The following is a 21,148-nucleotide window of genomic DNA, read 5'->3' as shown; positions in this document are numbered from 1 at the left end:
GGATAAGAAAGTTAGAGGTCTAATGCATTTTGTATACCTCTATCCATATCCTAATGTGTTGTACACAGAAAAGGCTGAGGCTCATGTAGATCAATGCATAGAGATCATTGGTTTGATGGCCATTACCCTCCCTCATAAAGAGACCTACCGTCTTCAAATGGATGTGGCAGTGACGTACATCCCATCTTATCACTGGGATCATTCATAGGAAGTATATACTAAAATTGATCATAAATGCAAAGATTTGGTTGCAAAACTTTTCAACAGCATAGTCACAAGAGACAGTGTTTAGTCAGAGACTAACAACTTGTAAAAAGTAAAATACAGAATCAAATATCAAATTGATAGATTAATAATATTTGCACCCTCAAACTTTTGCTGTATGAAATAGCTGTAATGATTAGACACTATCATTAATAGTACAAGATGTACCATTTCCTTTCATTTCATGTTTCAATGCATAGTAAGTAATACCCTAAATGTTTAGGCACCAAGTCTAGTTGAATGTAAAATAAGAATGATTAAACTGTTAATATTCAATTCAAACTCCTCTAAGATGACAGTTGAGGTGCAAAATCTCTTCTCATGAAGTGAGGAGAGGTGTTAGGATTTGAGGCCATGGATAGCCACGAGACTACGAAACCACTGGAAAGTTCAAATCATTTTTGTACTTTATTTACTAACTAAAAGAATGATTGACATGTTGAAATAATTGAAAGTATACACACCAAACATAACTAAGGGTTACTGATATTATTGGGGCAAGATCAATAGTTCAGTGAAAGATAAGAAAACTAAATTCTTTTAGTTAGACCTCAGACCCCCCACCCCCTTCTAACTTAATTGGCCAAAATTGAAAATTGTTTCAAACCACACACTCAATTTCAAATGAGTATGTAGTACTATGTAGTGGTATGAATATAAAGCCAGTATTTAGTGAGGAAAATTATATATTAGTGCCATGCATTTACCATTATAGTGAAAATTCTTTCATTTCTCAAGTTTTCGACATATTTTAGAAACACTTGTATTTATAGGTACAATCTACAAAACAAATTCCTTTAAAAGTAAAATCGTTTTTGCAGGATGAGAACTAAAATGGTTAAACCCCCCCCCCCCCCCCATCTAAAAGAATTTAGTTTTTTATCCTACATTGATCTATTGATCTCACCACTTACCAAGATTGATATCAGTAGCTGTAACTATGCAGTTTCAAATCATGAACATAAATTTTTTTTTAATTTTTTTATTTATTTATTTATTTATTTATTTATTTATTTATTTATTTATTTATTTATTTATTCATTCATTTATCCAGGCCCATACAAAAAGGGAAAAATATAGATATACCAACACAAAAACTGTCACAGACCAAAGTTAGAAATGGATCAGAAGAATAGAAAACTAATATAAGATATCTCTCCATTGCTTGTATTGGAGAGAATTGTACATGCATGAATGAAATACACTTAACATAGGCATTTTGACTGCTTTCGACTCTCTTAACAAAGTTATAAATATGATTTATGCATAAGTTCACTAAAAGATAGAACTGAATATAAATTATACAATATACAAACTAATTCTTCTTAATTTTCTAAAACAACTGCTTTAATATGTGACATGGACTTTGCTATATACATATTTTATCTAAAATTTAGATAAATAGCTAGAGTACAAAGAGACTTTGATAATTCAACCTTTACATCACTAGAACACAAAAGAAAATATCCTGAAAAGAAAATTTGCCACTGATGTACAGCAGACACATATTTGTCTAGTCATGAATATTTATATCTCTGTATGCTATGATAATTTTTTGTCTGTACTTCATGCGACATGCAAGTGATGTCACACTCTAAGAATTAGACAGTTTTGGCTCCTATAGCCAATACTGTAGAATATTAACAGCATTTTAAGTAACAAACAACCATGCAATACGATCGTGTGGTATTAACTGTGAAAATGGACAGCAAAAATTCCAGGTTAAAGCTGCTCAATTGCTTGATGTATTAAGTAGAACCAGATAACTGGCATCTATCCAGGGCAACACAAACAGTGTGCATCTGTTTGTTGAGTTGTGTAACTGATAAAAAGGATTGTTTTTTAAGTTTAGTCTCAACTATACAGCCCTGTCCCCACTTGAATCAATTCAGTTGCTTTGAAAGCAGTTTCTATCACCAGGAAACAACTCAGCAATAGATGTGAATCAATTTGCTGTCACATCGGTTTCAAACTGATTTACTTTAAATCGGTTCGAAACCACCGCTGAGGTAATGTTGAACCAATTCAACTAAATCAGTTCAAATCGGTTTTAGTTGATCTGGCTGGGGACAGGAGAAATGACTTTGATTTGATTCAAACTGATTCAAAATTCCATGTTGGGACAGAGCTATCGTTTGTTTTATTCTACCACTTCAAATGTCCTTAGTTTGCTCATACCTCATTAGCTTACTATACCCATGAAATGGTAGATTATATGCTAAAAGTGAATCTCATATCTCTGTCTACACATACTACATAATCAGGTTATCAACTGCAACTGCCAAGAATTTTGGACAGTAGTTGTCTGAAGTCACACATGCATGTGTGGTGACATTGACAAAGCCATGGTGGATACCTTGTGAAAGCTAAATGTTAATTATAAGCTACTAGTATTTCTTGGTGCAAAATGAAGTTAAGTTTATAAACTTAGACTGAATGTTTGCAGAGATGAGCTTCTGTCATAACGTTGACATATCAAGTATAGCAAATTAAAGTACAAAATAACAGTAGCAAAATCAAAATATGGTTACAAAAGCAGGATATAAATATGGTACTGCAAACTATAAAATGTTCTGAAAACACAAGTCAGGTAACCAATTGGTATCTTAGCAATGAAGAAAGAATGCAAAAAAGTAAACAGATCGTGGTAAAAAGAAAATTTGGACTGCTTTTACTAGTTTTAGTTTCGATCAATCATCCTCCTCAAATTTGGGATCGTGATAATTCTCTCAATTAAGTCATAAATAAACATGCATGTGTTCAAAAGTGTTTGTTAACTGTCTGGGAGCTTTCTGGAGAGCCAACTCTTATATAGTAGTGGTGCTTACACACTACTCTTTACAAATCACTATTCTTTTGCATTACAAGGTTTCGCAATATGGCACAATACAGCCTTTTTCAAACTTATGTAAAGAAATTCTCTTCCCTACAAAAAATAAAGAAATGTACCACACTCTTTGAATGTATATAAAGAAATACCACACTCTTCAAATGTATGTAAAGAAATACCACCCTTTCTGCAAAGAAATGATAAATAAACAGTGACCCGTGCATGACAAACCATTGTCTATGTTACCATCCTTTATCAGTCTGGTCATAGACCCTCCTCCATCCTTGGGTCGATGGTCTGGTTCTACCTATGTCTCAACTCTACACAGCAGAAGGTCTCCTTCAGGGCCTACAAACAATAACATGAACAAATAGAATGAGTGTAATAAGTCAAGCAATTGGTATTACAATTCAAAATGTTCTAAAAGCAACATAGTGACACTGATAGAATGAAAGCAAAAGGTACTATTATATATTGAAAATGGTATGGTGGAAATGGTAAATTTCATTTCATTTCATTCACCATTTCCACCAAATGTCGATAAACTTTTTAGTGTAGACTAAAAGGACCTTGTCAACTTCTTTATCAAATCCAATTTTATGAATCTCAAGCCCAATTGGTTCATCCTTGTAGTTGGACTTACTTACAGTTCTCACAACAATATTCACTATTGTTTCACAGCTTTCTTTGTGGAGGGGTCAGTGAAAGAGAAACAACATAATGCCATTGTAAATCTTTTACACAAAAGAGAAAATTAACTTTAATTATTGAATCAATAGCTCAGACATTTTGAATTAGGTGTTACAAACGCATCAAGTCTACTGAGAATAATTAATATGCACAAAGTATAAATAAATCTGGTAAGCTTTGTTATGTGCAGTGTAGTTTTTTATTATGCACCTGTATTGTTCTAAACTAATTGAAGCTAAGCTTTGTTTGGAAAATCCCAATTAACTTTTGTGATTCCTGGATCTACTAGGTCAATTAAAACCCTATGAGGTCTACCTGGCAGTGGGTAGTGTAAAGTAGTCTTGATAAAACAAACATGTAATTGTCATTATTACATAATAAGTACTTGTTTAGAGAGTAAGCATACTTGGGCTATACCATTGCCATGGCGCTGACAGCTGTCAAATTATGCTTGTGGTATGTTCAAACTGACATCAGTCTAAAGCACTGAAACCACACAGTGTTTTTACCTTACTCACAATGTAATGCTAATTGTTGTTTATTTTTTACAATTTGTATATTGTTTATCTAAGATAACCTTTTATCATCACAGAATCCCATGACTTGAAGTATCTGGAAAAAATTAACATGTATGACAACCTGTTGTTTATTTTTACTTTTGAAGAGTTTCAGCAGTTTTAGTTCTGTATTCTGTTTTGTGTTTTTATCTGTATGAACTGTCATTTTAATTTCCCTATAGTGGAGTGCATAAAGTAATTCTGATTATAATTCTAATCTGAACATCTTTTTGAAGTGTGTTGATTATAACATTTCAAAGTGTCAAAACTATTTTGTGTCAAAAATGACATTTGACATATATGATGTCATGACATCCTATTGGGCTAATTACATTGGAATGTGCTTAGTATATAACTACAGACTCAGTAGATATAAAAAAAAGACCTAGACAGTAAGAAATAATGACTTGTTATTAAAAAAAAAAAATTGTCTATCTTTGTCCCTTAGGCTTCCTTACTTTGCCAGAAAAATAAGTTGATAATGATATGCATATCCCAGTGCTAAGCTGTCAAATATAATATTAAGTAGATACTACAGAAAGAAAAAAATTAAAAATTTAGACTGGGTCAGTATTTTGAATCTCAAGAATAAACTATGAAGGTAGAAAGACTGTGATACTACCTCTGTGAATAAACCAGCAACAAGAAGATGGGTAAATATTTAGTGGTGTAATTATCAGTAAGATATTTATGTCATGGCATGCAGCCACACCCTGCAGTCACCACTTGAAAAATGTATGGCAGGTTGCTGAGGGTGCCTGAACATGATTTAATGTCTTACACACTACCTAACTACGAATTCCAAATTGAACCAAAGTTGATTTACCTATCTCAAATTTGAAGAAAAAGTAAAAATAAGGTCATATGAATATAAAATACTTTATTTAATATTCCACAGGAAAATTGTACATATGAATGAAACTCTCAGTTTCTGTAAAAAAAATAAAAATAAAAAATAAAAAATTGCATAAACCAATTTCTTTTAGCCATGAATCAGAAAAGCAATGTTTGATTACTGTTTGGTTTAAGAATTAATTTTCAAGGTGTTTTAATTACAAAAAAGTCTTACAAATTGGTTTGTGTGATTCATTCAAATATGTGGTGCATTGATAGGATAAGCATATTATTATAGTTACAGTAAATTGTGATTGTCTGGTGTTACATGCACTCAGTATCCAAACCACAGGAATCTGTAGTATGCTGTGAAGTATTCTGTTCAAATAACTTTCAAAAGATCTCATTTCATTCAATATGAGCATCTGTGAGCAGGTCCGTTTACCTTGATCATTGTGGATTAAGAAAAACACCTTTAGAAATTCTAAAGCTTCACAGTTATACTACATTTCAAACATTTGCCTTGAGTGTTACCTGTACCTACTTGTATTGTACAAAACTATTCACTATGTAATTTCACTGTAGGCTATATATATCAAAGGGAATTAACTACTCACTGGCTTTTGGAAAACATCTATTTTTTTTTTTACATTTCAAGGCAAAGCAAGCATTATAAACACAGAAAGCGTATGTCGGACCTAATATTACTTAATCTTTACATTCAGTATATTTTCATACCTCAACATTGTGAGAAGAGCCTTTGGCTCAACTGTCTATCAAGTTTAAATGAAGTCTAATAATTAAGTAATAATATAGAAATAATGATACCCTCATCACCATTCCATCTGTTAAAGTCATAGGAAAGAGATAATGAAGTATTGTCCTCTCTCTAGTCATTAGCACAAGTTGTCTGAGACGAGATGAAATGAATAATGCATACAAAATGTCTTTGATGTCCCAATTCACATTCCATACTAATATGTACTTTATGTAATACATTATTGTCATATATACTGTGTGTCCTGTTAGTGTTCACTGTACTAACTCTGTTTGATATAACCATACAGAAATAGTGCACATTGTACACTTTGAGATATAACAAGATTGTGGTTTCTTGCTACAGTTTGTCTTAGTGAAATAAACTGCTAAACTGCAACCAGTCGACACATACACTTGGGCACCAATGTTTTGATGTGTGCATTTGATATCTGCTGGTGGCTCGTATTTGTTCATTTAATTTAGACAAAATGTAGCAAGAAACTTTAATTCACTCAATCTTGTACAGTTAACGCATGGTTGAGTCAAACTGAGTTTGTGAACACTAACAATGAACCGAACCAGTTAGTAAATGATAAAAGAAATATAATCAAATTGGCATTTTTAAAGCTGCTAGATCTCTGTACACTTTTCATAGCATTATGATACAGTGAGCGGCTTGTTAGTGATAGTGATCATTCTCGCAAACCAGAGCTGTTATTTCTTTCGCGACACTGCAAGGCGTCGTAAAAGACGCTGTTGTTTGCAACGATGAATTAGTGATATATTGTAATTTACTGCTAAAGTGAAATCAATGTGTTTATAGTGCTGGTTTTCAATCAACTGACTAATTGCACAGTAATGTCTGATCAGAATAACATGTAGTGGCCACTGTACTGTGAAAGACTTAGCATATATCAAATAAACTATCCTGAAGTGTATTTGAATTGATAGACAATAATATAATTGCAAATCTGTCAGAATCTAGAATACTGTAAATAAAATAAATTATTATTTAAAAATTATGCCTGGAATGTTGCATGGGAGTTGTGTTACTTTTGATGAAGTCATGTTTGTGTGACCTAGAGTATAAATTTAATGTCATACAAGTCAGCCCATCTTATTCAGTGTCAACTGTTCAAACCTTTTTTCAACAGTTGAATACAGAAATGTGATGACCTGAAAGTGGGTTAGCAGGACTTATTTCCACAGAAACAACCTTTTGTACATATCAGAATTAAACTGAAATAAATCCGGTGCCAAAAAATATACAACTACAGTAGGCCACTTGCATTGTTGTAAAAACCACACGCCTCTTTTTTGGTAGCGCTAATATTAACAGATGCCCCCTTCGGCCTCGTATTTTATATTACATCAGTAGGACAATATACTGACTCTGTGGCCAATGTAATAAAGTATGTACCAAGAGTAATTCCAATTACCCAACTCTTACCAAGGAGTTTTTCCCCGCTGACCCCAAAGGAAAATGCTGTGATGTGATGAAAAAATCAGAAACAACAGAAAACAATAAATAAATATTAAGATGTTATATGACCCTTCATAAATATGACACTATCTCTTTTTGAAAGGTGCTGCAGTAGCTGCAACTTGAATGTTTTTTGAAACTGTTTTGTTAGATATTATGACTTAATCATAATATTGTACATCCTGAATTGTACTGAATCACCTGTGGATAAACATATTTGTATAGCTCTACACATAGTATGGTGCAATTATATCCAATGAAATTGATTTTTTGGTCCGCACCTAAAAATCAGTGCTCCAATGGAACACGATATACTATACTATTTATACAGAGAAAGATTGCCAAGGGACAAAATTCTACTTATAGATAAACTAAACCTCTAATTGACACGTACAATATCTAATTATTGATATTTTAACAATTTTCACTCAATATATTTTGGTTGTCTGATTGAAAAAAATAATATTCCAGTTACAACTAGTGCAGGTTAAAAGGACCATAATTTTTTTATTTGTCCTTTAATATAATTTTATTATTATTATATTACTTTATTATCCCTCATGGGGAAATTTGTCTTGCAACAACACAGAAAAACATACATTTATAAGCTTACACATTTAAATACCAAAAAAAAAAACATTAAACAAAAGTACGAAGATGTTGAAAACTGAGTAAAAGACTACATAAAAACAGACCCATGCACACACTTCCTTTATTTCTTACATTCTCTGGTTCAGTATTCTGATGTAATATGCAGAAGACTTTTAATAACTTTACCATAAATCATGGAAAATGATATGCTAAACTAAATATTACATACATGTAGTTTCAGTGAGATATTAATATATTGTTGCAACACAAAATATTTGATAAAAGTCCCACTGCTTTTCACATGATGTAAAGGAATGCAGTTAAACACATAACACAAAGAATCAAATCATGCATACAAAATTACTACATGTGTAAGTCAAAACTTAGATATAAGAGTTGAAAGGTACAACTAACTAGATTGAAAAGAGTGATAAACTGAAGTCAGTTAGCGTTAACAAAACTTAGATATAAGAGTTGAAAGGTACAACTAAATAGATTGAAAAGAGTGATAAACTGAAGTCAGTTACCGTTAACAAAACTTAGATATAACTAATAAGAGTTGAAAAATACAACTAATAGATTGCAATGAGTGATAAACTGAAGTCACTTACCATTAACAAAACTTAGATATAACTAATAAGAGTTGAAAAATACAACTAATAGATTGCAATGAGTGATAAACTGAAGTCACTTACCATTAACAAAACTTAGATATAAGAGTTGGAAAGTACAACTAATAGATTGAAAAGAGTGATAAACTGAAGTCACGTACCGTTAACAAAACTTAGATATAAGAGTTGAAAGGTACAACTAATAGATTGAAAAGAGTGATAAACTGAAGTCACGTACCGTTAACAAAACTTAGATATAAGAGTTGGAAAGTACAACTAATAGATTGCAATGAGTGATAAATTGAAGTCACTTACCATTAAGAAAATTTAGATATAAGAGTTGAAAGGTACAACTAATAGATTGCAATGAGTGATAAACTGAAGCCACTTACCGTTAACAAAACTTATGTATAAAATTGGAAAGTACAACTAATAGATTGCAATGAGTGATAAACTGAAGTCAGTTATCGTTACCAAAACTTAGATATAACTAATAAGAGTTGAAAAGTACAACTAATAGTCTAAAAAGAGTGATAAACTGAAGTCAATTACTGCTTAAAATTAACATTCTAGTCAAACCTTATTGTTAATCGCTTTTTGCACACTTGATTGATTACTCTAATTATAAAAGAGTTTGTGATAATTAACTAATTTATAATACTTTGTCTGGAGGCAGTACAGGCATTTTACAGAGTAGAGGTATGAATATTGTTGGGTTGTATTTCTGTTTCATGTGAAATATTACTAAACTTAAGCATTTATTCCCCTGTCAAATTTGATACTGGATGGATTCAGTTTAATGTTTGAAACCAGTTTCTGTCCCCATGAGGAAACAGATGCATTTGAATCTGTTTCACACTTTGAATTATTTCAAAACCACCCCTTAGATGGTTTGGAACCAATTCAAACATAAATCAGTGCCAACGAATTTAAAGTATGTGGGGACAGGAGAAATAGATTTTGATTAAATTTCCAAACTGATTTTACTATTCCATGTAGGGATAGAGTTTTATTTATTCATCATCTGCTGTAGCTGATAGAACTAGGTGCACTATTCAATGATATGATGTTTAGGTTGTGAAAGTTAGTGAAGAGCTATTCCAAAAAAAAATAAGTTTTAAGTTCAGATCTTAAACTTGACATGTTTATGATATACCCACTTCAAGGCACAAATCCACATAATTATGAATCCAGATGAGTTTTGAATTTTGATGTAGATTTATTTCAATGAAAGCCGTGGTGACTTTAGTCAGGCTATGTATAAATTTAAAACAGTGTAATAATGAACTACTGATGAAGAATAATGTTGTAACTTAATTTCCGTGTTTCACCTTAATAATATTGATCCATTATTATTGTCACTTTTCACTCACATTTGTCAGTATTTAATGATTATTTTATGATTATGAAAAGTCTCCAATGACATCAGTGATCTATAGGTACTATTAAAATCCTTATGTGTATTTATAAAATCGTATATTTTGATAAGATCTGTCATTGTTTTAAATTCTCAACATCGAAGTCACTTTGTATTCCAAATGATGATGGAAAGTAAAGAGTATTCCAGATTTTTTAATGTTTTTTTTACAAGCTTCAGTTTAATTATGTGTGCAGAGCTGCACTTTTACTGCCACCCTTGAGGCCATGTTGTGGGCATTTTAATTCTGGTTACCTTTATGACTTGCATGTACAAGTGGTGTAGTTTCCAATCTTTATGATGCAATATATCACCTTTTTTTTCTTAGTCTAGAGACTAGCCGTTGGATTTGAATCTGAAGGTGTCTCTCTCCCATGTCTAACTCAATAAGGGGCCTAGGTGAAATTTCAAATTTATGCAAAGCCACCCACAGTCATTAATGTCCTAATCAATCACAGAATTCTGGCTCATGATTTCTTATTGAGCTGCAGACAGTGGTAAAGAGATTTTTATAAGATGTAAAACCCAATGGCCAGTCTGTAGTCTAGTGTTTTCCTAATCAGTAATTTGGAATACATTTTGAAGTCAGATCTTGTGAATGCTGTTTGGTGATTGTTGTCAAACTTTGGTGTTACAGAAAAAAATGCATTCAGAAGATTTTTACAATTGCTGCTGACTTAGAGAATGGATTTCTTATTTTTGTTTAATTGAATATTTCCATGTTTTGTTCACATTTTGTTATCACTTTTTATATTTTGTTATACATAATTACAACTATGTGCAAATGAAACTCCACAAAACATAAGCAGGAACAAATGAAATGATACCAGATATGTAAATGAAGCACCAACTGATACCAAATATGTAAACGAAGCACCAACTGATACCAAATATGCAAATGAACCACCAACTGATACCAAATATGTAATTGAAGCACCACCTGATACCAGATATGTAAATGAAGCACCAACTGATACCAGATTTGTAAAAGAAGCACCAACTGGAACTAAATATGTAAATAAGGCACCAACTGATACCAAATATGTAAATGAAGCACCAACTGGAACTAAATATGTAAATGAAGCACCAAGATAGGCTCCATTGAATGGAATGTCTACCACCAAAAAAATTCCCTTCTCTGTTTTTACAAATGACAGTTGTCACAAAAAGGATAACAAAAATGATCCCAGGGTTTAAAATAATTCTTTAAATTCATTCATGACCTTTTATAAGTTCAAAATCGTAGATTGTGTTAATAGTCAATTGTGTGTATTTCAAAAAGACAGTGGTCACTTATTTCATATAGCCAATTTCATTAATAAAGTGTATTTTTATTAATCTATTACAGCTCTAGACACATCCAACGTGCTGACAAAAAAGATGGTGTTTGAGATTCTATCAGCATTATCAGTTTATTCCCCTGATGGCTGTAATATAGCTATGGATGCATTGGAGTTTTATAAGGTAATTGAACTTAAATGCTTGAGGGTTTTTATAGTGTTTTTTACCTATCAACCCTTTTTTTTTTTACCAATTTTGTTTCAGGAGTACTCTCAAATTCCATATTTACATTCACAAAAGTGACATGTCATCATGATATATTTTTCTTATTTTGCAAAAGTATTGAAAAAACTTGAGAGATCTTGAATATAACACAATGATATTACATGTAAACAATCAAAGTTTTGTCTATAGTCACCCAACCTAAGTTTTGTCTTGTAATCCCCTGTATATACACTCTGTGGGTTTTTGGGTTTTTTTTGCAGTGCAGCATGCAATGACTTTACATTATTGCAGTCACTGACCCAATAGTTCATGTAGGTGTAGCTCCCGCCCACTGTCTGTGTTTTGAGGTTAGCTTACAACAAAACAAAACAAGCTCACATGTTGGTATGTTATACTAAGTATTCCAGAATGGATGAATTGTATTGTGAAGGATTTTTTCATGTGGCAACATGTTTTAATTTTTTTTGTCTGTTATATAAAAAGGAAAAACTTATGATAAAGAATAATACACAAAGGGTAATGGCAGGGATGGGTATTGCTTCCTGTTACCGAGGGTTTCTGCCTCAATAGGTTTGCTTTTAAAGTCTCAGATGACATTTTTGTACTAAAAATATTTTCTTTATTCAAGTATACTTTAGGTCAGATTGTTTCATTCACCTATTCACCCTAAACAGGGCTTGGTAAATTTTTTTCTCCTGGATTTACCGTTGTTGTGACCATCACAAGCCAAATTTTTGACCTACATTTTGTAACCCCATAAAGTGAGTATTAAGTGTATTTCCTGTTGTCAAATTCAATTGAATGTGCCTGCAATCTGACATAAATTGAAGGAGTGGCCGTTATAATAATAAACACCCAGAGGTGAATTGCTAGCAGCTTTGGTAGGGATGGGTTTTGTTTGTATATTGCCCACACACTAGTATCAAAACCCAATGTTCAATTAAAATCTTTGTGTGGAAAACAGTTGTTTGACTAGCCGCTATCCGTGGCATCAAATCTCAACATCTCTCATTTGCCTTCCACAAAAAACAGATATCAACTATTATTATATAAGTCTTGTCCATTTCTATAACGGTAGTCTAGAAACAAATGACATATTGACTATAATTTTTAACTTGTCTTCTACTTTTTCTATATAGTCTACAAAAGTGAGATATTGCCTATAATTCTCAAGTTGTCTATTTCTTTCTCTATATAGTCTACAAAAATTACATATTGACTATAATTTTCAAGTTGTCTATTTCTTTCTCTATATAGTCTACAAAAATTACATATTGACTATAATTTTCAAGTTGTCTATTTCTTTCTCTATATAGTCTACAAAAATTACATATTGACTATAATTTTCAAGTTGTCTATTTCTTTCTCTATTGGTCCAAAAAATGAGATATTGAGAATAATCTTGTCCAATTCTGTCAATTTCTTTCTTTGTAGGTCCAGAAAAAAGTGAAATAGTAACAATAATCTTGTCCATTTCTGTCGATTTCTTTCTTTATAGGTCTACAAAAAAACCAGATATAATTTTCAACTTGTTGACTTCTTTCTCTGTAGATCCACAAAAACCAGAGGTATCGACTTAGCCTAATTATAAATGAACTGAAATGCAGTGAGTTGGTACCCTACAAGGTGACCATTGTGAGTTTCATCAACAGTCTTATATTTGGAACTGACGACATCGAAGACAGACGTAGATTGCGAAATGAATTCATTGGGCTTGGACTGTTAGACATCATAACATCACTCAGGTGAGTCAGTCTACACCCAAAAATTTGCATTTCACCCTGAGGAAAATAACTTGAACAAAGTGCATTATTTGTTGTGGTGAAAGAATGTGAGACATGTCTAGTAACAAATAACAATGTCCTTAGCATGAAGAGTTATAATACTTACAGGCTTATAGGAACCCCAATTTAAAAGTTTTCAAATGATTTTTTTTTAATATCTCTATTTCAGGAACAAGTCCATATAATGACAATACAATACCAAAACATTACACACAGTACAAAGACAGAAAAACTAAATAAAAATAAAATGTATACATTCAAACAACTATTTAAATTTAATGAAATAATTTCGCCGAAAAAAAAAAGGTTAAAACATTTAGTTTTACTTTTTTTAGCCGTGATCAGAGATATTGAAATACAGACAATGTCTTATGGTTTTTGTTTAGTCTCATGTAGAATAGCTGAAAAGATTGATGAAAACTGTTGTTTAGCGTGACTGCCCTTCCATGCTCTTAAATTATTACTGTCTGTGAGGCATTGTATATACTGTACCTTTTGTCACAAATAGACAATGATAAAAATAGTCTTCTAAATATAAATCATGGAAATGTTTTGTAAGAGGTTGAGGCTACGCTTTGAATTGTTTAATAGGACAAGATAATTCTATTTAAAATAGATAGTATTCTCACGGTAATAGGAATCTAGGTCAGAGATATTCTACTCTTTGCATACAAATTATTGCTATGGTAACATAAAACCCCCTGACAGTAGAATTTCTTTAAACATATGCATGTGTAATCTTTTCCCTAAATTTCGCTTTATAATTGCAAAATCTATGACCTTGAAAAACATTTCAAATATTTCTGCAAAGAATACGAACATGTGCCTTTTCAAGTGATTAAATATTCACTTTTTTAAATTGTTTTAAAAATATTCTGGGTATTTCATTATAATGCAATAACAACAACAACGTTAATGATACTTTATCACAAATATTATTTTTGAAAAGAGCATAAATAAACTAAAACTAGTTAAAATATTTGATATAATAATAAATATTGTAATGTGTTTTGAATGGGGGGAGGGGGGGGGGGTAAAAGCAAGAGCTTGTAGAGACATGATTCTGTTTTATTTCAAGTAACTATACAGGTTAATTTTGATTTATGGTAACATCAAGTTCATTATCAAATTATAGAATTTTGATTTGGTCAGTGTATACTTGTAAGTAGGTTATTAACTTTCCATGACTGTTAGTGATTTAGGGGACAAAGATAATGTTGATCACATTAGTACACATGAAGTCATGCCTCGGAAATAAACTGTTTCAAGATTCTTCTTGCATTGTACATGAAGTCAGGGCTTCAACAGAAACATTAAACCAGGATGTACATTTAGTATTTTCAGATTTTTTTTTTAAACTGAGTATAGTATTAAGTTTCTACAGTAAGAAACTCTTGCTATCACCACAATAATCATTGACAAACATTCTATATACATCAAGGTTTGTCATATCAGAATTATAGAGTTTTGACTGAACTTGTTGATAAAAAATATAGTGAAATGAAGGAATTTGATATTTAATGCTAGAGTACAGAAATGATAGACTTTTACAAAAATACCACAGAACACTTACAAGTGTTTGAATCATTGTGATCAGCAAGTGAAATAGGTGTTAATTATGGTTTATTGTGTGTTAATGTGTGCTGCACAGCAAGTGGTCATCCCTTGTCTAGCTAACTCACTTCCCTTTCTAACTCACTTCCCTTTCTACCTTTCCCTTTCTAGCACTATAGCAGTAAATATTTCAATTACTGGTAAAAAATAGCACACACGTACAGACTCACAGACACACACACACACATACATACACTCGAGCACATACATATGTACGTACGTACGTACATACATACATACGTACGTACGTATGTATGTACGTACGTACGTACGTACGTACGTACGTACATACATACATACATACATACATACATACATACATACATACATACATACATATGTAGACATATACATACTTATACATACTTATACACACACACACACACACACACACACTTTTCCACTTTTAATAGTTATTCATTCCACACTGTTTGTGTTTTAACCGAGCTACGTATAACCAAAGCGAATTCCATTGTATAATTTTATACTTATACTTATGGCAATAAAGTTAATAATAATACACACACACACACACACACACACACATTGTGTGTGATACTTTTTACCAGTAATTTCTTCTTCACTTTACTAGCAGGCACCATCACTATTTTCAGTTGATTCAAACTTATTGTAGACATGTATGTAAGGAACTTTTAACACGGCCAAGATTTGTATTTTTTCACACCAAAGGAAAAGTCTTTCTTCTAAGACAGATAGGTATGTATATCATATACTGTTGTTTGCATGGTTAAAATATGCAACTTCAGCATGGTGGAAATTGGTTGTGATGCTATGGAATCGCATGTATTGATGAGGATAGGTGGGGAACCTGTTCAAAAATCATTGGCTTTCTTTATCATCTAAATCTTGTATGTTTAGGGTTTTTGATGTTTTTATTAACAATGGAGGTTTATGTTTTGATATATGATTCCGTAAAACTGTAGATATAGCTCTTAAACCATTGTATATTTCTTCATCAGATAACAAACAATACAATCACTGAAAATTGTTTATTGACAATTACTTATAAAAAAAAAAGTTGGTGCGTCTGTGACTGTGATTATCTGATTGATTAAAAGTATTAAGTGCAGTAGAAGGTGAAGCGCTTGCTTGAAAAGCTTGCTTTTCAATTTTCTGTGCCGACCCATATTATTTTTTATCTTGTTTGCATAATGTGTATTCCGTAATGTGTGCAACGCAAGTGTTACTCTACAGGTAGAGCGTTCTATATCACGCAGTAAAAAAAAATCAAAAAATGCTCAAAAAAGGCTCCACTTACAACTATTGCAGCTATATAGCCTTGCAGTTTAATGTGTCTTCAAAGGGAACTTATATTGTTGCATTATGTTCCTGATTGGTAAAGAGGCAATTATCCATCTGGGGAATCTTGTAGGCCATCCAGGAGTAATGACAAGTTTTACATATGTTATGTTCTGTCAGATATGAAGAAGACGGCGATCTTTGCATTCAATTCGATGTCTTTGATGAACAGAAGCAAGCTGATGATGAAGAATTTATGGAAAACTGTTCTGAGGATATTGACCTTGATGATCCAGTGGATATGTTTCATGCTGTATTCAACAAGGTAGTTAAGAGTAGATCTATTGTAGATGAAGTTTAGGTCTACTGTAGATGAAGTTTAGATCTACTGTAGATGAAGTTTAGATCTAGTGTAGATGAAGTTTAGGTCTACTGTAGATGAAGTTTAGATGTACTGTAGATGAACTTTAGATCTACTGTAGATGAAGTTTAGGTCTACTGTAGATGTTTAGATCTACTGTAGATGAAGTTTAGGTCTACTGTAGATGAAGAGTAGATCTACTGTAGATGAAGAGTAGGTCTACTGTAGATGAGGAGAAGATCTACTGTAGATGAAGTTTAGGTCTACTGACGATGAAGTTTAGATCTACTGTAGATGAAGAGTAGATCTACTGTAGATGAAGTTTAGATCTAGTGTAGATGAAGAGTAGATCTACTGTAGATGAAGTTTAGATCTACTGTAGATGAAGTTTAGATCTACTGTAGATGAAGTTTAGATCTACAGTAGATGAAGTTTAGATCTACTGTAGATGAAGTTTAGATCTACTGTAGATGAAGAGTAGATCTAGTGTAGATGAAGAGTAGATCTACTGTAGATGAAGTTTAGATCTACAGTAGATGAAGAGTAGATCTACTGTAGATGAAGTTTAGATCTACTGTAGATGAAGTTTAGATCTACTGTAGATGAAGTTTAGGTCTACTGTAGTTGAAGTTTAGATCTACTGTAGATGAAGTTTAGATCTGCAGTAGATGAAGAGTAGATCTACTATTAGACAAATAACTATAGTAGAGGAAGATAAAGTAGATGTATTCATTTTGATAAGGATTCATATATTGTAAATCTTATCATGAATTGTCACTCTCTACTGAATTCCTTATTTCTCTCTCTTCGTTTAAAGGTTAGTGACTCTCCCCAAGCATCAGTGTTGCTATCAATCCTACAATGTATGTTACAACTAGAACCCAGCAATCCTGTCTCTGATACCATATGGGAAGCCACAGACAAATTTCTACGGCATGCTGCTGTGCTGGATAACAGAAAACAGATAGAAGAACTTCTAGACTTTGATATCAACCGACAGTCATTGCCAGTAACTGTTGAAAGTAAAGAGTCAGATGACGACTTGTTGGCTAGAAGAACAGATGACAAAATGATACAGTGTGTGTTAGACAATTCTCAACAAGATAATTTACAGAATTCAGTTGTTCAAAAAGTTGGTGAATCTGAAATTATGGTTAAACGTGAACCAGTAATGAGGACATCGGCTCCAAGAAGAACGTCTCTGGAGTTTGAAGCATCTTCGTTTATGTCTCTGTCATCACCACCATTTTCATCGATGGGTGCACCTGAATCACCAAGTCTCAGTCCAACATCTGACTTGCCAATTAGCAAAAAACTGTCGTCACCAACATTACTGTCATCAACACCAATGCCATCCTTACCAGAGCAATCATTACTTGTGACATCACATGAAACACCTACGATAACACCAACACCCCAGTTGACATCACCTAAAATAGTTGCCAGAATTCCAGCTTCACCACCTTCAATACCAGGTTCCAGAATACCAGCTCCACCACCACCACCACCCTTGCCAGGTGCCGAAATACCAGCACCATCACTTTTACCAGGATCTGGAATGCCAGTTCCACCACCACCACCACCACCACCGCCATTCCCAGTTGCCGGAATACCAGCCCCACCACCACCACCGCCATTCCCAGGTGCCGGAATACCAGCCCCACCACCACCACCACCATTACCAGGTTCCGGAATACCAGCCCCACCACCACCACCATTACCAGGTTCCGGAATACCAGCCCCACCACCACCACCACCATTACCAGGTTCCGGAATACCAGCCCCACCACCACCACCACCATTACCAGGTTCCGGAATACCAGCCCCACCACCACCACCACCATTACCAGGTTCCGGAATACCAGCCCCACCACCACCACCACCATTACCAGGTTCCGGAATACCAGCCCCACCACCCCTGCCAGGTTCCGGAATACCTGCTCCACCGCCCTTACCAGGTTCTGGAATACCTCCACCACCACCACTACCTGGTTTCGGAATACCTCCCCCACCACCACCACCACCACCACTAGGTGCAGGAGTACCACCTCCTCCTCCTCCCCCAGGTGGCATTCGAGCTCCACCTCCTCCAGGTTTACCTGGCATGTCCCTTTACTCATTGGCTGGGATAAGCAACACCGTAACAGGCACTCCTAGACCCAAAGTTAAATTGAAGACCTTAAACTGGACCAAGATACCACCCAACAAGATTACAGTGGCAGGTAAGAAATCAGACAGCAGACTTACAATAGATATAAACTTATGTCATTGTTTCTGTAATTAAGAGCCATGAGATGTCACACATTCTGCAGTGCGTCTTTCCAGTTTCTAGAAAATCTGGTCAATTAAGATTGAGAGCTAGTGGTTTCTTTTCTATGTTAACATCCATAAACTATGGAGTATAAATTCCATATTTTTTGTTGAACCAGACTCGTGTGTGGTATAATAGTATTGTTCTCTGTTCTCATTTGCATGATAGGTTCAAGGACCATCTGGCGTTCCATATCCATCGAAGGAACAACTCCTGATGTAGTCCCAGAGTATGAAAAGTTGGAAGAACTGTTCAGTCAGAAGAAACCGGCCAGTTTGAAAGGCACAACACAGTCAAGTAGTAAAGCTAAAGAACCATCCGAGGTAGGAAAAAATGTGTTATTGATATTCCTTCATTAGATTCCATTGATTAGTATAGGAAGATTAAAGTTGTTTACTTTTACCTGAAACTAAGAACTGCAATGTGAAAAAAAGGTGAGATCTGTTAAATTTCTTGTAGTTTTATGGCATATTAAATCATATATATGGCCTATAGGTGTTTCACAGATGCTTTACATGAGAATGATGTAGTATTGTCACAGTACTGACTTATGTATTACTTTGTGAGGACATTTTAAACTTGTACAGTAATGGCCAACAGTAACCCAAATGAGAATGTGGGGATCCTGTATGTGTCATAGTGCTGTCAAATTGTGTTACTTTGTGAGTAACTTGTTGTTGTGGCTCATGTGCGTCACAATAGCTCAAGAATGGAGAGGGATTGAGCTGTCATGACAAATGTACACTTTTGTGAGAACATTTCTGTTTATGGTGAGACTAGTTATTTTGCAGTAGCCCAAAGAGAGAATGGAAGGGTGTGTCATAGCCCAAAGAGAGAATGAAAGGATGTCAAAATGCGGACAATACTGTCACTTAAATTTGTGAGAACTCTGAGTAGATTTAACCTAATCAATCTTTCTTCCCCTGATTTATAACACTGGTATAATGTATAGTATAGTTGTATGTTTTTTGACCTATGTTGTATAATAGTATTATAGTAGTGTGGATGATATGGCTCAATAGAGGTGAAAAAGTCATATAAATGCATCAAGTCACTCCACAAAGTTGAAAAAGTCATGATATATCATGTCACAAGTGACCAGGTCAAATATCGAGACAAATCAATTTGACAGATTTTAAACTGAGAGACCATTCCCTGTATGACTGAAGAGAATATTGGCACCATGCACGTATACAAGATCATTTTTGCGATTTCAAGTGACTTGAATTGTTTGTTGACTGCAAATTGATTTCTAAAAATTGTAAACTTTATTGATTTGCATTTATTTATATTCTTATATTTTTTCTTGTTTGAGTATGTACATTGAATTATATCATTTTAAATTATATGAATGGAATATAACTGTTTTTATCCTATTACATACCTGTCAAACAAAACTTCAGTTCTTATGTAGTAGAAATAGAACTCCTCTGTTTTAAATGTGCCATAAAATCTTGTGAAAATAAAATGTTCACAGTCCAACAAAGTTATAAATAGCTGATGATTTGGGAATAACCCTTCCAAGAGCTAAATCCTCACTCTACTGAATGTGTAGAAAATCTAGGATTGATCTTTAAAGTTAATCTATAAATGTACAAATTTGTTCACTGTTCAATAAAGCTATAAATAATTCGGGAGTAACCATTCCAAGAACTATAATTTGTCACACTATACTGAAAATGAAAATCTATGATGATATTTAATCTATAAATGGTACCCACTGGATTATTTGTATAATTTTTAGTTCTCAACTAATGGTCTTGTTTCCTGACTGCACTGAATCATAGACAACAGAGGTTCTTCCCATCCATTCTATATATTAAATGAATCTATTCAATTTTAAATAATAGTGTGGAAGCAGGTGGTATGTAAATTGTCTCTCTAAGTTTCCTGAATATAAAAAAATACTACTCATCATTGTGGTAATTAATTAATTCTCAACTTCGTTTACTCCTCTATCTTAGAAAATTGAACAATGTTTCCATTAAATCTGAAGTAAAATCTCTTTCCCCCATGATCGTATAATTGATAACCACCTCAGAATAGTAAGGGGTCTTTAAAAGCCTGGTTTCCTACCCCATCTCCGTTTCGTGGTAAAGGATGTTTAACCTAATCTGTTGTGCAATGCCATTAGTGTAAGGAAGATGTGTAGAAAGTTTCATTAGAATTGATACAGTAGGATTTGAGATATTCTTTCCACAGACAGACAGACAGACAGACAGACAGACAGGCAGACAGACAGACACAGACAGACAGACAGACAGATTGTGACAGAC

At 33.4% G+C, this 21,148-nt stretch overlaps 1 protein-coding gene across 1 annotated transcript in view; it reads left to right on the top strand.

Moving 5' to 3' along the window:
* Positions 1-21,148, top strand: part of LOC144439291 (inverted formin-2-like) — a 40,930-nt gene that overhangs the window by 5,021 nt on the left and 14,761 nt on the right. The window contains exons 2-6 of the mRNA XM_078128570.1: positions 11,385-11,500; positions 13,094-13,287; positions 16,381-16,525; positions 17,379-18,790; positions 19,051-19,195. Coding sequence (XP_077984696.1) covers positions 11,385-11,500; positions 13,094-13,287; positions 16,381-16,525; positions 17,379-18,790; positions 19,051-19,195 — 2,012 coding nt within the window. The remainder of the gene's footprint in view (positions 1-11,384; positions 11,501-13,093; positions 13,288-16,380; positions 16,526-17,378; positions 18,791-19,050; positions 19,196-21,148) is intronic.

Source organism: Glandiceps talaboti, chromosome 8, assembly GCF_964340395.1.
Source record: "Glandiceps talaboti chromosome 8, keGlaTala1.1, whole genome shotgun sequence".
NCBI classification, from domain to species: Eukaryota; Metazoa; Hemichordata; class Enteropneusta; family Spengelidae; genus Glandiceps; species Glandiceps talaboti.
Note: the sequence above shows the minus strand (reverse complement) of the source record. Positions and strands in the feature narration are given on the sequence as shown.